This window comes from Mytilus californianus, unplaced genomic scaffold, assembly GCF_021869535.1.
Source record: "Mytilus californianus isolate M0D057914Y unplaced genomic scaffold, xbMytCali1.0.p SCAF_6, whole genome shotgun sequence".
NCBI lineage: Eukaryota > Metazoa > Mollusca > Bivalvia > Mytilida > Mytilidae > Mytilus > Mytilus californianus.
This window is the reverse complement of record NW_026262712.1, coordinates 39,880,967-39,901,362: the sequence shown is the minus strand read 5'-3', so window position 1 is coordinate 39,901,362 and position 20,396 is coordinate 39,880,967. Positions and strand designations below refer to the sequence as shown.

At 32.7% G+C, this 20,396-nt stretch overlaps 2 protein-coding genes across 4 annotated transcripts in view; both read left to right on the top strand.

Moving 5' to 3' along the window:
* LOC127705580 (caspase-14-like) overlaps window positions 1–20,396 on the top strand; it is a 173,909-nt gene that overhangs the window by 144,026 nt on the left and 9,487 nt on the right. Inside the window, exon 2 of one of the 3 annotated variants that reach the window (XM_052209913.1) lies at window positions 18,249–18,316. The exons of 1 other annotated variant lie outside the window; for it this stretch is intronic. The gene's annotated coding sequence lies outside the window, so the exon portion shown is untranslated. Of the gene's footprint in view, window positions 1–18,149; window positions 18,317–20,396 lie in introns of those variants that run through there. One more of the 3 variants, XM_052209910.1, reaches the window with a different exon arrangement.
* LOC127705638 (neuroglian-like) lies at window positions 883–7,650 on the top strand. Its single transcript, XM_052209965.1, has 6 exons — window positions 883–922; window positions 2,440–2,548; window positions 3,030–3,403; window positions 5,265–5,411; window positions 6,167–6,275; window positions 7,419–7,650. Exons 2-6 carry the CDS (start codon window positions 2,523–2,525, stop codon window positions 7,648–7,650), a joined length of 888 nt encoding a protein of 295 aa, XP_052065925.1. The 5' UTR covers window positions 883–922; window positions 2,440–2,522.

Here is a 20,396-nt window from a genome sequence, read left to right as displayed (position 1 = left end):
TCATCCACATTTCGGCCTAGGAAACATAGAGCGCACAGTAAGACTGAACAATTCATGTCCGATTTGAAATGTGTTATAAGATGTCATGTCTAAAGATCTTAGGTGTCGACGTATTCGCGGTATGTTTGCCTTCCTATGGCCTGATTTCCTATATTTTCGAGGAAACCAAAATTCGTGCGATTTGTGATGTCATGAAAAGAACGCTGAATTTATATTTTCACCAAAGTTATCTATTATGTTGTATTTCCTATCTAGTTATTGTTAAAGCTATGATATAAAATAAAAATTGTCAATTCATAAGTATTTGAAATTTTAAGAAAAAGGGATCATTTTTGGGGCTTTATCTAGCCAACTCCTTGATTAATATCTCCTGCTTCAATCAGAAAAAGAATGTTTAATGTTAGATATGCATAGTATGATTGTGCGAAATATACACTTAACGGGACAATCAAAACTCATACAGTAAAGAAATACTGTTCACGAAATAGCAAAAAGTAAGAAAAGAAAAGACGAACGGTCAGTATACCACTACACAAAAAACTAAAAACTCACCAACTCGTACCCTACCAAGAGAAACGGGGTGAAATTTTGTGCTCCAGGAAGATATGCAGTTCTTGCTCAATATGCGGCATCCGTCGTGTTGCTAATGCAAGTACAAATCCGTACCCATTAGCTAATGTCGCAACCTAGGAAAAGAATATGGGATGATCATTACAATCGAAACATAAACAGGGTCATCTGTGACACAGATATTCGATACCTGTACAACAATTCGTTGTGGCGTCCTTAAAACTTTGAAAAGGTCGGATATTTTGTGCAAAAGGATACACAATAATCGTTACAATCCCATGCTTTTTATCTTTTAGTAGGTTTGATGAGCGTTGCCAGTCAAATCATACTTTTAAAGTCAATATATCCTTAGGTAAGTTTATTCAAAAGTTTGAATCGAAGACCTGGAGTAATTTTTTTCACCGCAATATGAGCATGACCAACACATCAATGTTGCCCTTTATGTAATTTTCACTGATGCAAAATATGTTATATTGTGTATAGTATCATCTCTGTAGCTATGTAATTTAGCTAATGAAAATAAAGTTCTTTCTACCTACCTACCTACCTACCTAACTTCTTACCTATTTTGTCTATAAAAACGACAATTAATTTATACAGATATATATTTAACTCAAACGAATATTTAATACGAACTTTCATGCATGATATCTTTTTCAAACGCTGATTAACTTCACCAGAAATATATTGTACCACTTTATTCTTAGGTGATTTGAACTTTTCGTACATAAATCAAAGCGTCTTTATATTATTGCTATTTATCAACTATAACATATTTGACTTACAAATAATATAAACATGTTTTTGACACAAACTGTTACTACGTAATTGCATACGAGTTTAAATGTAAGTAATGCTAAGATAATAAAAAGCAAGTTATCGATAGAAAGGATAACGTTTCACTCGTTAAATTGATAGTATATATTGAACGCAATATGAAATATCCAAACACGTCTTTAAAAAGAATTCAGGAAACAAAAATAGAAAAAAAAAACAATTATCGTAAAATCAACCAACAATTTTTATTAAGATATTCCTACACCTTCATTTGACTTTAGGGAAGTTCGCTACACAGTTTCAAAATAACAAGCTTTAAATAACAATAGTATATATTGATAGGGGATTAATAAAGGAACCAAAAGAGCGAAAAAAATAGATAGGTCCGTGTGCTTGTTTTCGAGATATTAGCCATTGAAATTTTGGCGGGAAAATGTTCTCTCTTGATTCTTCATAGCTTTATCATTGACAAGTTTAAGTTGTCAAAAACTATTAAAAAATAACAAAGATTTTATAAGACTTTTACAGATGGCGTATAATTATACATGTAAAAAATTTATAAAAAGAAATATGGGGGTTAGTGGGCAAATTTTTTTAAGGCATTCAAATGGATAAAACCAGAGGATTCCGAAAATCTGACAAAAATTCCAAAACATGACAAGCGAACATCCTTAAATATACAAATCGTAAGTTAATAAGGTTGCTGAGAGAGAAAAAAAAACAATCAAAGCAAAGAACTATGAAAAACAATGTAAATGTAACGATATTTTATGCACAAATGAGGAAAGAACTCAATGTGTTTCTTATAGTAGTATTTGCTGTAAACATCTCAGTGTGCTAATATTGGCCGAAAACAGACTGAACGTCAAGAACAGCCTTTTAGTATTGCAATCGAGCAAAAGTTCAGGAATTTAAAAACAACCTAGTTAAATATATCAGTTAAGCATGGTTTTCTGATATCTTTTATTTTATTCGCCACTTCTGTAGATCCCAAATTATCTACAACTACAAATTACATTAACTGTCTCTTATTTATAAACCATTTGTGACACTGCAAGCACCAGTCTTTATAACACTTTGACATAATTGCAGACATTGAAAGCCCCCCAAGAATCCACACACAGCCGCTTCGCTACATATATTACAGTGCTGGAGGACAAGTGGAACTACCCTGTATGGCTGATGGCTTTCCAAAACCAATGTAAATGAATAGACTATACATCGTTAAATGTTTTGTATAATTAATAAATAGTGACTTATTAAAAAACATTTAAAAAAATGTCCGACCTTCTTAAATTACTTTGAAGGAAGGAATGTAATCGTTATATATTTGCACAATTTATATACTGAGGTACTGATATGCTCTTGTAGACATCCGTTCTCAGTGAATAATGAAAATGAAAATTCTAACAATATATCGAGTATTATGGTAAGATAATATCATTTTAAAATACTTCTGTTTTCGTCGCACCGTGATATAACATGAACACATATTTAATATTGTCACACAGTAAGACATGCTATCTTGACTGACCTTTGCCGATTTACATGTTTTTTTAACAAATATACCAATGATGCATGACTCAAAACCATACCTTTCACTTCATGTTTTTTATTATTTTTTATCTATTTATAAGTTTTAATTTATATTATATGTATATATTTTTTCATATTAAATACAGTTTTGAATGGACAAAAGATGAAGTTATTTTCAATATAAGCGAATATAATGACAGAATGGTTAAAATGAATGAATCGGGTACAATTTTGATAAAGTACACAAAGAGTGTGGACGATGCTATTTACCAGTGTAGTGCAAAGAACGAATTTGGTAAATCAATGTCCGATTTTGTCAACTTCCGGCAAGCTAAATTGAAACAGATTGGGATTATAAAGGATAAGAAGATATCTGTCAAACTTGGGTATTCGTTGAGAATTCCATGTAATGCACCACTCAGTACACCAACTGCAAAGATAAACTGGGGCTTGAAGGACACCATAACTGGTTCGGAAGTTGCTATTAATTTTACAAGCGCTATATCAACAGATTTTTTAGGTTATTAAATTTAGCAATATACATGACCGTTATATGTGTCTTGTCAATTTTTCAAAAACAAATAAATCGTTTTTATTAATTATAGATGGTTAACTTATGACCGAAAACAGTCACGATAAGTACCTCTAATACATTTTTTTTAAATGCTTCAGATATATTTCAAGAGAAAATAATGCGTTCAAATAATAACTTTTACTTATTAGCTCATAAATTTTACATTAAACTGCACAACAAAATACATAAGCTGAGTATAAATTTTGTTTGGCTGTCAGATTGATTGGTTGATTGGTGTTTTTATGCCACTTTCAGCACTACTGGCAATTTTGTGGTGGTCAGTTTTATAGGTGAAGGAAGCCGGAGTACCAGGAGAGAACCACCTACTTTCGGTAGGAAGAAGGTAATCGTAGTCAATTAAAATTAGAGTCCCGCACACCTGCCACGTGCGTGATTAAAACTCACAGTTTATTAATTATAGATGGTTAACTTATGACCGAAAACAGTCACGATAAGTACCTCTAATACATTTTTTTAAAATGCTTCAGATATATTTCAAGAGAAAATAATGCGTTCAAATAATAACTTATATATATATATGAAATAAGTTAATATACCTGTAGCAGATATCGATGTTAAGTCTATACCAAGAACAGTTCAGGTATATTCATTTGTAAAAGACAGCACTCGAAATAGAATAGACTATATGTATGCATCTTCCGTGACATATCATAATGGTCATAAATAAAAATTAACTGTTTACAAAACTTAGAATTTTTCGAAATACTAAGGATCTTTTACCCAAGAAACAGATTACCTTAGCTGTATTTGGCGAAGCATTTACATGTAGAAAATTTAGGTCGTCAATGCCCGTCAACATCGTACTTTATTTGGCCTTTTAAACGTTTTTGATTCGAGCGTCACTCTTGAGTCTTTTGTAGACGAAACGCGCGTCTGGCGTACAAGATGTTAATCCTGGTATCAATGTGAGTTTATCTGTAAAGTTTAATTCAACAGTTCCAATACGATGATAGTTACTGAATCCATATCTGATTGACACTGTTATTATATCATTTATATGTAGGGCAAACCACTCGGAATACGTTTGCGTGCCTACATGGACTGTAGTGTTGACGTTCATAAGAATGACAATGGGTTTTATGTAACATCTTTAAATTTTCCCTTTGTAATGTTCTGAATTCAAATTCATTTGCAATATCGGTAACATAAAAAACAATGATCTAAATTCCCCTTTTTGATCCATATCAAAGCACAGTTTATTAATTATAGATGGTTAACTTATGACCGAAAACAGTCACGATAAGTACCTCTAATACATTTTTTTAAAATACTTCAGATATATTTCAAGAGAAAATAATGCGTTCAAATAATAACTTTTACTTATTAGCTCATAAATTTTACATTAAACTGCACAACAAAATACATAAGCTGAGTATAAATTTTGTTTGGCTGTCAGATTGATTGGTTGATTGGTGTTTTATGCCACTTTCAGCACTACTGGCAATTTTGTGGTGGTCAGTTTTATAGGTGAAGGAAGCCGGAGTACCAGGAGAGAACCACCTACTTTCGGTAGGAAGAAGGTAATCGTAGTCAATTAAAATTAGAGTCCCGCACACCTGCCACGTGCGTGATTAAAACTCACAATTTCAGTGTTTACAGATTATTGATACTGTAGTTGGACTACATAGACCACTTGTCCATCGAGGCCCCAATGAGCTGTAAGACGAGGGGTACATATATGAATATACCCAGCTAGAGACTAAGAGACATGCAAACATCTTCTTATTTTTATACTTTCAATTTTTTTAATCAGTTCTACATATCGAGTGAAAAATTTTTTTTTTAGGTAATCTTTTCATTATAAGTGTCGAAGAAAATGACTACCACGGAGGAAAATCCTATGTTTGTATAGCGACAAATCCAATTACCAACCAAACAGTATATTCTAACGGAACTGTTGTTCAGCCTCTAAGAAGTTGTGACAATTTTTCATGTAAGAGCTAAGGATTTCAGAGTGCTTGTTGATATCATGTTATATAGCAACCGAATATGTAGCTAACAACGTTTTAAGAATTCCTTTATACACTTTTAAATTGAAAAAAGCAACAGATGAAATTTGGGAAAACGAAAATCCAATAAAAAACACACAAAAAAAAAAACAAAAATAAAAACGACGAAGGAACAAACACTATTGGTGACCGTTTTGTTCCCCGAGGTATCACTAGCCCAGTTGTCAACACTTTAGTGTTGAAATTAAATATTTTGAATTAGTTTATTTGCTGTAGATTTACTGTATATAAAATGTTGATCTAATCGAAACACTCAAGATTTTTTTAACTTAAGTATAATTTAGCCTTACAGTGTTTAGGACAACTATTCATATTTTCCGAATTTCAGACTTTGTATTTAATCTGTTTACGATTTGGCCTTCCAACTGTTTTTATTTCGAGTGTCATGGACGAGTTTTGTATAGACGAATACGCGTCTGGCAAAAATGATAAGCCCGGTATCTATGATGAGTTGTTTTTACTAACTTCATTCTCAAGAAGAATGAGAAAGTTTTATTCAATTTGTCATAAACAACAGCCCGTAGTTTTCAAAATGTATAATCAATTTATCGTCCAATATATTGATCCGCAAAACGTCTTGTTTTTGAACTCCATACTTTTGATTAAATCGCTCATTGGCAGACTTATATACAATATGAACAAATTTATCTTAATAATCTATGCTTGTGGTATGCTATAGGTGAGACTGGTCGTGTACATGTACCTATTCATTTCTTGTGGTTCTCAGGAAGCTCAACTGTTGGTTTGGAGGGACAAAGACTTATTTTGAAGTGTATATTTGGTGGAAAGTAAGTGTACACAAGTACTGTATCCAATAGTGTATATATATATATATATATATATATATATATATATATATATATGAAATAAGTTAATATACCTGTAGCAGATATCGATGTTAAGTCTATACCAAGAACAGTTCAGGTATATTCATTTGTAAAAGACAGCACTCGAAATAGAATAGACTATATGTATGCATCTTCCGTGACATATCATAATGGTCATAAATAAAAATTAACTGTTTACAAAACTTAGAATTTTTCGAAATACTAAGGATCTTTTACCCAAGAAACAGATTACCTTAGCTGTATTTGGCGAAGCATTTACATGTAGAAAATTTAGGTCGTCAATGCCCGTCAACATCGTACTTTATTTGGCCTTTTAAACGTTTTTGATTCGAGCGTCACTCTTGAGTCTTTTGTAGACGAAACGCGCGTCTGGCGTACAAGATGTTAATCCTGGTATCAATGTGAGTTTATCTGTAAAGTTTAATTCAACAGTTCCAATACGATGATAGTTACTGAATCCATATCTGATTGACACTGTTATTATATCATGTATATGTAGGGCAAACCACTCGGAATACGTTTGCGTGCCTACATGGACTGTAGTGTTGACGTTCATAAGAATGACAATGGGTTTTATGTAACATCTTTAAATTTTCCCTTTGTAATGTTCTGAATTCAAATTCATTTGCAATATCGCTAACATAAAAAACAATGATCTAAATTCCCCTTTTTGATCCATATCAAAGCACAGTTGATAGTTCCTCTATGGAACGGGATGAAAGTAAATAAAGTGTTTTTTTTTTTTATCCAATGCTGTTTTTAATAAAACATTAACAAAGGAGACAAGGATTTACAGTTTAATAAATTGAAAAGAAGAAAAAAAAAACAGAATAAATAAACAAAACAGAATAACTAAATAATACAGAAAAGTAAACACGAGGAACTTTAATCCGGGTTACATATTTTCCCTCATTTGAAAACTAAACAAAGCTATGATATTAAGGTTAAGTGTATTATTTTGTCCCGAATCACAGTATGTGATCGTGAAATGGAGATATTAAGAAAAAATACAAATCAGGGAGACACATTTTATATGATTATTCAAATCAGTTGTTACAACCCATTTAATGGTGTTTTTTTCAGTCCTATTCCAAACATAACCTGGCATTTCAGAAATGAACACGAGCACAGTTTTGGATGGGAATATCTTCATCACGGACAGGAACTTCTCATACCGAAACCTCAAATTGAACAACATATCGGCACTTACAAGTGTTCTGCAGCAAATTCAGTTGACCCAATAAAGGAAAAGTTCATAAATGTTGATATAAAATGCAAGTTGTTATATTATTTATTACCTATCAATGGAGTTTGATCATTCCCATTTCTTGGGTAACGGGTATTCTAAACCTAATACATGTTGTATATGTATTGTATTGCTAAGCATGTAATGGTGTTTGCTGTTTTTGATTTTTATGTTTTGTTTTGGTTTTTTTTTACAAAATTTTGCTGGCCTTTTTTTGTATAAGAGAGATACGACAGGATTGCCGAACAGACAACTATCCACAAAATACAAAATGATGTGAATGAAAGCAACTACAAGTTATCGCATGGCCTTCAGAACGATAAGCAATAATCACAACGTATAGCTAGCTATATCAGGCCCAAGCATGACAGAATTTTAAGGATCTGAGATCTTAACGATTTTCAAATCTCGATAATCCATTAAAAGTATAAAAACAAAAACAATTAATAAACTACATATTACATACACTCCAAAACAGAGCGAAACAGGGTGTGTGAACAAGTAAAACGTCTCCTGCTGTGAATGTACACGTAACAACAGAAATGCAGTTATGCATTCAAAAGGTCACAATTTAGAGTAAGACACAATCAGTAAATACAGATCTAAGACTGCACAAATTTGTGTGTTGTTAGTTAAGACACAGTAACATGCATAATCTGGTGTTCAGTAGTTGTCGTTTGTTGATATGGTTCATAAGTGTTTCTCATTTCTTGTTTTTTTATATAGATTAGACCGTTGGTTTTCCCGTTTGAATGGTTTTACACCAGTAATTTTTTTGGGCCCTTTATAGCTTGCTGTTCGGTGTGAGCCAAGGCTCCGTGTTGAAGACCGTACTTTGACCTATAATGGTTTACTTTTATAAATTTTGACTTGGATGGAGAGTTGTCTCATTGGCACTCATACCACATCTTCTTATATCTATATATATATATATATATATGATCTAACATCGTAGTCATAAAAATTGAAAAGTCAAAATTATTTTCAAAGGACATATCTGTCACTTGTTTTTTTTTTTTTTTTTTTAGTTTTGAAATAAATTTAAAGCGTTTTTCTGTATACATCATGACAACGAACATGTTTTATTTATAGCTGCACCTCACTGGTCGATGGAAAGAAAACCAGAAAGTGTTACTGCTAACGACGGCGACTCAGTTACTTTTTATTGCAATGCAACTGGATTACCAATGCTAGGCATTGAATGGTTCATTAATGGAGAAACATTAAAAGGTATGTAACAAACATTAAAAATATACGATCTCTGGCGAACACAAAATTGTCAGTACTGTATAAAAATGAGAGGAGAAAAGATACAAAGATTGGTATCAAAATCCATCAGTGGAATATTACCAGACAACAACATGACAAAAAAGAAAACAAATACCATTAGTAAAAAAAAACAGTCCTCAAAACACTGCATTGGACACTTGAAATTGAGCAACAGGAACCATACATCGAGCGTGATCGTTATGTAATGCGCTGCGAAAGATTGTGCAGTTTATGTCCACTAGTGTTATTTATTTAAGTTAACATTCGATCATACGCTTATCTAGGTATGTGACAAATATTAAACATCAAACGGTAAAACGTAGATACATGTTGATTTATTTTAACAAATTAATACCATGTGTTTCTTGAAACAAACGCTTACTCGTTGTGTAGAGAAAATATGAAAACAACGCTTTAAAAATGTCTTTTGCAGTTTCCAGACATCCTGCTGTGATATTGGGAAAGATTAGAATACCTTATCCAAACAAAGCTGTCATTTCCAATGTGAATATAATGGATAGAATGGTTTTCCAATGTAATGTTTCTAATTCATATGGATATGTTTTTGAAGATTTTTACTTGAATGTTCTGGGTAAGTTGTCATTGTAAACAAACTTAATACATCATAAAAAGACAAAAAAAGGCGCAACTACTTTCTCATACATATGCTACATGAGAGCGAAAACTGGAAACGTCAATCATACTGCAAAGTTCACCAACACTCAACTCTCTGTATAATTGTAGACGTAGATGAGATTTAACATAACTAACTTGCAGTTGTCAATAATAACAAAAAGTTACAAGAGTGAACCAAGATGTTATCTGTGTAAGCATTTGACGTAACGTACTACCCAATCAAAATCTTATAATAAGTACTAGTATAATAACAACAATTCCTGCACAGAGCAACTACCAACATGATGACAACTACCTTTAACAAATAATAACACAAAAGACGCCATACGGAATGTATAGTAAGCCCGATATTTCAATAGTGTATTTGCATATATATGAGTTTACGTTTGAAATGTGTTGTGTATTTTACTAGGAGAATCCTAATATATATTTTGTTCTTAAATCTTAGGTACAAAAAATTCGAGAAACGTGTCACGCTACTATGTTCCAGGTAATATTGATAATAATCATTGTGTGTATCATTAGATTAAAGTGTTATGCAGATAGGTTACGTTTTGCAATTCAAAACTGTAATTGCAGATAGTGTGTTGGATCGAATTAAAGTGCCAAATAAAAGTTCGGGTTCACTACCTTATACGGGTATGCATATAGTAGCATAGTCTAAGGTTACCGCAAATATAATTCTTTGATTACATAGTACTAAAAAACAAATTCATAGGTCATTCATCAATCAAGTGAATGAGTTGCAACGCATGATGGACTACAAAATATTTACAATTTTCGGAGAACACATGTTTTACTGACATTCAACGCAATTTGTGACAAATTGCTGGAAAAAAAAAAAACATTTTATCTTTCTTTTTTCTTTCAATGTGATTACATTTACAGACCATCATATGAATTATTAGTTATATGCTCAGATTAACGAATAACTGTTCTTTATCTAAAGAAAATAATTATCGAATATAATTTCATTCATTAACTCTTTTCCTTTCTTCTTATTAAAAGGCCCTAAAATTGTTAGATGATTTTCCTTAAATTTGTAATCGATTATATGCTGTCTTTTTATATATTTTCAACTTGAAATTGAAGGAGGTGTGGAATATAAGTTAACGAGACAGCAACTAAAATACAACAAAACCCTAACGACAACTAGAGGGCAGCATTAAGTCTTTTTAAAACAATAAAAAGACATCCAAGTCTATTTATATAACAAATTATGTAGAATATTGAATTCGACTTACTTTGATATGAGTATTCGCATGTCAAATGAAAAAAATTAACGCACACAGTGCATATATATTATCGGTCTGTTTTTTAATCTCATGGTGCAATTTTTGTGTTCTTTATTTTGTTTGTTGTTGTTTTAGTTCGTTTTTTTTTTTTGTTTTGTTTTGTTTTTTTTTTTTTGCGTCGTTGAATTTCTGTTCCGTTGACATACGTGCATACCGTACTTGTCTTTCTTTGTGACAAACCAAATGGAGATTTAAGAAACTTTAGTACAAACTAAATGTATGGAATATATAATCATATGCTTGTATTTTACAGATATTGTAGAACGGTACACACTCGTTTTATCTCCTGTAGTTGGAATAAGTGTCTTATTAACTGTTACCTTTGTTTGTATTTTTACTCATTTTCGAAAGCATAAAATGTCAAAACATGGAAATTACCAATTCCAACAAAGGAACAACAGTACAGACGATGTACAATCAAATGGATTTGACTTTGAGAGCCGACCTGTATCTTTGTACACCAGAATCGATGAAAGTGCAATGATTCCTGACTATTTTGAAATTGTGCAAATGAGAAGATGTACAAGAAACTCGGATCACTCGTCAGACAATTCTTCAGAAGAAGATTATTGCATACCTGAGTATGAAAATCCTTATACACTGATCAAAGCGTTGTCTGAAAACCACTTGTACGCAATACCTAAATTCAACATAACAGAGCATACATTCAGCCTTTCTGCACTTAATGCAGCCCCACGTGACAACAAAGAATATACTTTGCAAATGCTTGATATTCAATGGACAGAAATCACAAGTACAATTAGGAGATGTACTGATTGGTGTGAACAGTATACTGGTCGAAATTCTATGCAACTACAGCACAAAAAATGGAACAGTGACGAACCAAACAGAAACGCTCGCGTATTGGACGAGACGGATACAATAGGAGGAGGGACAAATTTCAGGAATGATAGAGTTTTTAATCGTCTCTTTATCGAAAAATTTCGTAGTGACGTGTTTCTTTCTACTCCACGCTTAGATGAAAATTGCAAAACAAATATTGGACAAGGCTCAAAAAACGAAAGAAATTCTTCTTAAAAAGAATTGGGGACGCAAAAAAGTTTTGAAAATAAGTGTAACTGAAAAAATACACAAAACATGTTTAACCCCGCCGCACTTTTGCGCCTGTGGGAGGATTGAGATCTCACAAAACAAGTTTAACCCCGCCGCATTTTCGCGCCTGTCCCAAGTCAGGAGCCTCTGGCCTTTGTTAGTCTTGAATATTTTTTTAATCTAAGTTCATTCATATGTTTCGGAGTTAAGTGTGACGTCCATTTTCACTGAACTAGTATACATTTTTGTTTAGGGGCCAGCTGAAGCCCGCCTGCGAAATTTTCTCGCTGTGTAAAAGACCCATTGGCGGCCTTTTGACACAATCCCCATTTCCATTCACAATTTAACAAAAAGACCCCTAAAATTTAAGATTATACTTCAGTTGGTTTTCATGACGTAGTTATTATAAAGAGACACGGATTACACGTTAATTATTAAGGTAGACTATAAAATGCCACGGCTTTTCTTGTGAATAAATATTGAGACACACATTGGAGTGAAAACAAATGGAAAAACACGAACCTAAATTGTATCGATCAATATACAAAAAAAAATTTCTAAGATTTGGATGTCATGCACAGGCTGTATAATCGGTGGAGTAGCTATAATTGTCTCAACAACGCAGTTGCGTGTACAAACGTATATATGTTTTATCAAGACTTTTCAATATATTACTGTCATTTTAAAAATGTTATCGTATCAAAACCATATTCCTATTTTCGGAGAACACAATCGAACGAAAAGGATGCATCAAAATAATAACCTGTTTAACTCTCCCGGTATATCTTACTCTGATGCCCCTCGCCCCTTTCTCCGAATCCGCCACTGTCAGACGAGAGACAATAATTTGAAGGTTCAATCAATTCGGACAAGATGACAACTGATAGACGTAACTTGTATTCTTTCCGAGATCCAGTAAATGAGATATCCTGAGAATAAAAGAACTAATGTACACAATACATGTACATATCATACAGCAATTTTGACTTAAATAACTTCAACGATATCAATGTTCTGCAGCATTTGCGCATTCCGACAATAACATGTCTTTTCAGTGATGTTCGAGGTAAAAATATTTGATTATCCAAACTTAAAACATGAAAAGCTTGTAAACCAAAAAGGACAAAAAGTATAACTAAAGCCGGGCAAGGTAACAGAGTTTTGCACGAGGGCGATATACATGTATTCCTTAATTCAAAACAATTTCCAAAATTTTGTAACAGCAAATTTTGATAACATAACATCGATATTTTTATGCCAGTACCGAAGTATTGTCTACTTGGCTGATTCCATTTGCGATTTACAGTGCACTGCACTAGCAGAGATATCGACCCAGTGGCAGTTATTACATTAGCAGTATACATTTTGCTGCAACATATGCGCATTTTGACAATAAATGTCTCTTCATTGATGCTCGAGGACAAAATATTTGAAAAGCCAAAACATAAATAAGCATACCTCGAAATCTTGTCCTTCGAATTCTCTCTTTTACAACCACAATGTGTTGTTTTAACTGACATTTCCGTTGGATTGATATGACATTTTATGCATAGGTGATCACGGTATTCGCTTATTGGGTTGCATCAACAACTCGGTTCCAAGTTGTAAAGCTTAAGCTAAAGTCATTCCTTTGAAAATTTGGTTGACCGTTATTGTTTATCCGTTTCACAATTGCCGACGACGGAAATGTCCCAATTTTCCAAACCTCAATCGCGTCCTTCTTCATCATTGAACGTGACATCATCAATAAGATGTATCACCGAATGTATAATTGCATGAGCAACACGAGTGGTGCACATGTTAAGCACTTGAGATCACCCCCGGATTCTAGTGGAGTCTGTGTTGTTCGGTCTTGGTATCTTTCGGCTCTTCAATATTAAAAAGTAAGGGCTCTAAAGAGCATGTGTCGCTAACCTTCATCCAAGTCTATGTGCATCTTCAACAGTGGACACCCTCCAACATTGCAGACTAGAATATAATCTTTGTTTTGTTGATTTTGAATCTTCTTACAGCCAAAAACACAAAAAACAAAATCATGATTGAAGGGCAATAGCTCCTATGAGATGAAAACTGACAATTTCATACATGCTGACCTATTTGCAGATCGTGTTTTGCTGATCCAGTTTGCTTTTTTTAAAGATTTATATCTTTCAATTGTATTTTTCAGGATAATACGCAAAACTGAAAAAAAAACGAGAATATAATATTGTCATTCAAGGGCCCTTATTCCTATAAAGAAATGAACAACGACTTCAGCAATATCGACACATTTATTGATCTAGCAAGTTTTGCTGGTTAAAATTTCTCTTTATCTATCATATTTTCAATTTATTGGGAAATAACAAAAAACCAATAGTAAAAATCGTCATTCAGGGCAATTACCTCTTTCAGGAGACAATTTCGGCCACGTCAACTTATTTGTAGATTTTGTTTCACTGATCATTTTGCTTTTTAAAGTTCCTGTCCGTATATGATAGTTTTTAAGATATCAGGCAAAAAACCAACAAAATTGTTAAAATAGACATTTAAAGGCAATAACTTCAAACAGCATAATGTTTTAATGTATACTAAATAGACTGGAGTCAGATCTCAAAATTTTGAACATGTTGTGCCCCTGTTCGAATTTTTCTACATTGTATCCTTAGAGGTTTCCAAGATAATAGGCATTTTACCATATGTTCTATGTTTAGCCATATCATCCTCAACATGCATGAAATAATTGCTACTGGACGTTAAGCAACCAACATCCAATCAACCATGTTGGTTTGCTAAGAAGGTGGGGTCACCGGACACATTTCTAAACTAGATCCCCAAATGATAATTGTGACCAAGTTTAGTTAAATATTTCCCTATAGTTTCAGAGCAGAAGATTTTTCAAAAAGTCAAAGTACGACATTTATAAATTCGTTTGTCACTTGCCTCATCATAATAGACGTGGCTACGTATTTACATATCCTTAAGTTTGGTAAAAGTAGATATTGGAATACAATACATCGTTTACCTGCTGGGCACGGCTGCGAAATGTTGATACCCGAACAGCCAGAGCTCCTTAGAAATAGGTGTACGGAAACAGAGCAATATAATCACGATAAACATGAAGAGCGAATAGATGTGTAAATGTTAGACCGCAGACAGACAAAGGTGTGCACTCGAGTCCAATCTTAATTGACCAGGATTGTCAGTTTTCCTATCGGAGGTCGGTGGTTTTCTCCGGGCACTCCGGCTTCCTCCACCAATAAAAACTGGCCGCCACGAAATAGCCCAAAAGTGGCGCTTAAAGTGGCGTTAAAACACCAACAATCAATCAATAAATCACTCCTGCATATGATAATGACACCCTAATCGTGTAATTGCTTAATCAAATAAAGTTACTTGTAGATAGTATAAGTAGTAACTGATATATTCCTGTTTTATTACAGTCGTACGTTTACAAACAAAACAACATTACACACACCCTTACAATTGAAATAGATGGCAAATGTTAATGAATCATATATATATATATATATATATATATATAAAAAAAACAAAAAAAAAAAAACAAAAACGTGTTTTTTTTTTTATATTTTATTTTTATTTTTATTTTACATTTGTTCATACTGGTTAATTTTTTTCAAGTAGTTTGGGATATAAGAGGGTCTGGATGGGGTTTACAGAATAAAAAATAATGGACAAACAGTGCAGATTTAAGAACAATAAAAATACAGAATAGAGAAAATTAGACCAAAACAATAAAGAAAAGAGAATAATTGGTTGTCAAAATATAAAGAATAGAGAATAATGAGCAAACTGATAAAGGATAGAGAATAATGAGCAAACTGATAAAGGATAGAGAAAAATGGTCTTAAATGTTAAGGAATAAAGAAATGTAGGACCCCCATCCAGATATAAAGGTGATATTTTAATTATATTGATCAAATATTGTACTAAACATGCTAAACGCAATTTAGACTATCATAAGTAAATGTATGTGATGTTACAATATTAAATAGTCATTAGTAGCAAACACTTTGCAAATGTAACTTTTAAATTTCAACATACAAATTTGATATTGGGGAAATAAGAGTACTGACTTCTTTCTAACAGTAATTTTTTTTTAGGCGAACGAATGGTAACAACTCTCATAACGGATTTTCCATGAACTACAATTAGTATGCATAGAAATATTTGTTCAATATCGCAATATAATTTTGTTTTTTAAAAGAGATAATTTAAATAAAGGAAGCCTGATGACCTAAGTAATACCACGATATACTTTAGGCGATTGTACTAGATGAATACAATTTCTTTTCCATTCATTGAACTTAAATAAAAGAACACGATTATATCGTCGCATACAAGAGTCTGGATGGAGGGGGTCCTTCAATTCTGTATTCTTTAATTTGTTTAGCCATTTTCTGTATTCTTTATATGTTTTGCCCATTATTCTCTATTCTTTATATTTGAGCACCCAACTATTTTCAATTCTTCATTTTTTTTGCCCTGTCTATTTCTTATCTTCTTTGCATTTATTCTGCACATTTTGCCCATTTTTCACTTTTCTGTAAACCCCATCCAGACCCTCATACAACGGGATGCAAACTTTTCAAGAGACGACCAACGTCTCCCTGTCTTCTTTTTAAACGACGACCAACGCTTCCCTGTCTTCTTTTGAAGCGCTTCGTTTATATAAAAAGGTCAGATGCAATTAATTCGGGATAGTTATTTGTCGTGCGAGGAACGATCTTGTGGGGACAGCAACTTATCGACACAAAAGAACGAAATATATCTAGGGGTCAAAATATGATGGTTTTCATGGATAGTTAGATGTCTAATAAATATGCAAAGTTACCTACCGCCCGGAGTCTTAAAAACTTAAACGTTTTTTTTTAGATGGAATCATGATACTTACATCAAACCAATCATAGTAGTCGAAGGTTTAACTACATTATTTCTGACTTTTTTTTTCATTTTTTCAAACAAACAAAAAACGCCATCAGACTATTGCTAACTTCAAATTTTCTATGCACTGTGAACTATTATTTATATACTATCCTAACTAGACAGTAGACACAGGTGTAAGATGATCATACCATAATTGTACATATGTACCAACATGTAGTTCAAGCTATCACTTTCATTAGAGAGTGTCTGTACAATGTGAGGATAACTGTACTGTAGTTAATCGCCTTTGCTCTAAACAATTGTTCCCAATGTGTAATGCCCACTGGTCAAATATAACAAATCTCGATTTTTTGACGTATTTGTTTTCCCTAGAAAGACATTTTACGAATGTTGTAAAGCACCTATACGAAATGTCCCCTTTGATTATTAATTATCATTTTCATTTTTATACCTAAAGGGTCATGGGGGAATAGAAATAAGGTCACTTTGTTCTTCTTCCGATCGGTAGTAAAACCTTTGCAAAGTAGGACGTCCAGTTGGTTTTGTGGGATGTATAAATACGAAACCACGTCCGGTCAGAATTGGGACGTTAAATCCGATGCCTCGTGTAGCAAGAGTTGCACGCTCTTTCACGATGATAAACCGTTTTACAATTCTATCCAATTCTATCCTCATTTTCCTGTGTAAATTTTCCTCCCTTCATTCCGGTCGACCCCTATTACCACAGGACCTACCTATTTTATTTATTGTTAATTTGTTCTCGTCCTGAACATGCATGACATATTTGCCACTGGACATTAAACAAACAACACTCATCGACGTCGACCATGGCGATGATTATGATGTAAATGTGAAATAACATTAAACGTTTGGTAGGAAACTGAACGTTAAATCCGATGCCTCGTGTAAGCTCATCGTTTATGTCGTAGGTTGCTCGTCACAAGGCACAGTGCTTGTCCCAAACCAACATATCTCATTTTTCAGTAGCAGTTTAAATTTGCCTCATTCAAGTCGGCTAACCTTGCAAAACTAATCTGTCTGAATATGCATGAAATAGTTGCCACTAGACGTTACGCAAGCAATCACTAATCCATCATTATAATCATGTTTAATTAAATAACATTTTGCTAAAGAACTCTTTAGATAATTCTTAATTTCATAGAGTAATCAAGAGTAAACGAAAAATATTAAATATTAATATAAACACACTTATTTGTATGTCACGTTTCACTTCGTCAACATGAATTACTAGGTTGCTGTCGCATTGCCGTATAATATATTCCTTTTTTTTAAATTCATAAATAATATCGCATGCATGTGTATGTAATATTCTACACTTATTTGTGTTTGCAGTGTAGTTTTGTAGGACAATTGTAAACAACCAACACATATTGACAATATTCTCACATATATGTCATTTAAAACAAAAAGTTATCTAAATTTAGCACAACTTGACGTGATCGTTATGCACTAAGAAAAGTATTTAGAACTATAAACTGGTTAAATGTTTACAGTGTGTACCTGGAATAGGTTACTGTTACATGTATACCTACGAAAGACTTTATTGACAAAAAGTATGTCATGAAAATCTATATAAGGTAAGACAATCATTTACTGATTACATTTTTGTAACTTGATAACAGTTAATGAGAAAATATAACCGAAGGAATAAGTATTTGTAATCATATTTATACATATCACTAAAATATTGTTTATGATCTGTATAAATATGATTACAAATATTGAGATACTTCACCGAAACAAAAACAAAAACCCGGAAATACAAAGCAAAACAACAGGCAAAAACACCTTAATGTTAAATACATGTATATACATCAAATGTTACCTTATAAATTATAAATCAAATGTTATACATGCTTTATGCGACACCCGGCGAATAATCATCAATTAGTGAAGGATTGATAGATCCTGAAAGAAGAAGTCACAAGTGAGACACGTTGATCATCTACATTGTATTCTATATACAACAGATTATCCTATTTGAAGGAAATCCAAGGTTTAACGGTATAGCAATGTGGTCAGCATTCTGGTCGAACCCTACCGTAAAGAACATATATATTGCATTATTGCATTATTGGTTTACAGGTTTAATGGGGAAAATGTGCAAAATAAAGGGCTAACCAATTGAGAATAGAGAAAAATAGGCCAAAAAATAAAGAATAGAGAATAATGGGGTGCTAAAATATAAAAAATAGAGAATAGCAGGCAAAATTCATAAAGAATAGAGAAAAATGGCCTGGAAATGAAAGAATACAGGAACGACGGATAAAAGAAAAGCCTCATTTTTAAAAAGGATTAATATTGATATTTGTATGAGGGTCTCGATGGAGTTTACAGAATAGAGAATAAAGTAAAAAAAAAAAATAATGAATAGAGAAAAATTAGCCAAAAAATAATGACTAAAGAATAATGGGGTGCAAAAGAATAAAGAATAACTGTGGAACATAAATGAATTGGGTGATCTGTTACTGATTACCGAAATAAACGATGTACGGAATAAAGAAATCATATAATTACAAAAAAAAATGTAATGGCACAATTTTGGTTTTGAAAATTTTACAGAATAAGCATAATTTTGAAAGATGAGAAAAATGCCCCCAAAAATAAAAGAATACAGAAATTGATGATGACCTATCTAGACCCTCTTGTATGTCAATGAGGACTCGTGCCCCGGATATACTGAGCAGAACAGTAACTTACACTAGTTCGTGGAAATAACAATTGTGCCATCAACTACTGCATGTAGCACTAATTTCAGATGAACAATACAAGAGTGTAAACATTTGGTTTACAAAATAGAGATTAATGGACAAATAAATAAAGAATAGAGACACAAAAGTAAAACATACAAAAAATAGAATACGAATGGTTGAAAACTAAAGATTTATAGCTTGATTGTGTAATGTTTGGTTTTCATCTGGTGGCAAACTGTGCATGCACTTTTAAGGCGATAACAAATAAACAATTATAAATACCATAGGTAGGTTATGCAATAAGAGGTCTGCTGGGATATTGGACTGGACATTTTGAATGTTATTAGTAAATATTGGTATACTGGTTAGGGACAGATATTTAGCATTGTAAAAGGTTACCTACGGACCACTCAAACAGTTGTTTCAAACTATCTAAACGTAAAGAAAATGACACTATATCTACACTAGACATTGCATAAAACGTTCCCATTCTTACCGGAAATGGTATCGAATGCACACATCCCCGTATCTATAAACTATCAGACCCGCATGGGAACAGTACACGTGAAATTGCAACTTCGTCTCTGAGCATTTTCACTAGGGATAACGAGAATCATATACTTTTACTCAAACTCTTGCCCATGCTTTGTTTTATTGATGATTTTTAGATTTGTGTAATAAGTTCAATTATTTTACCTAATTTTAGGTAAGAAACTTTATTCTTCAATAGTTACAGAGCTTTCATTAGTCGCTGCGTAAACTTAAATCGATTATGTACAAGAACATACTGTTATACGTTAAACAAATTGTAAAAGAGCGATACACAATGAATCATGACGGTTACTATACATGTAATACATGATATTTTACCCATTTAAATTTGTAATGTAGTAATTCCATCATTTAGTCGTTTTAATTGTCGGTGTACACATGTATATACTATTTTTTAACGTCACTTTCCGGA

What these genes read in the sequence shown, in the direction of transcription:
- LOC127705638 (XM_052209965.1), top strand. Translation starts at nt 2,523, where the DNA reads ATGGCTGATGGCTTTCCAAAACCAAT. An exon ending in TATATCAACAGATTTTTTAG is followed by an intron (nt 3,404 to 5,264) that starts GTTATTAAATTT and finishes TTTTTTTTTTAG; the next exon opens with GTAATCTTTTCATTATAAGT. An exon ending in AAGTGTATATTTGGTGGAAA is followed by an intron (nt 6,276 to 7,418) that starts GTAAGTGTACAC and finishes TGTTTTTTTCAG; the next exon opens with TCCTATTCCAAACATAACCT.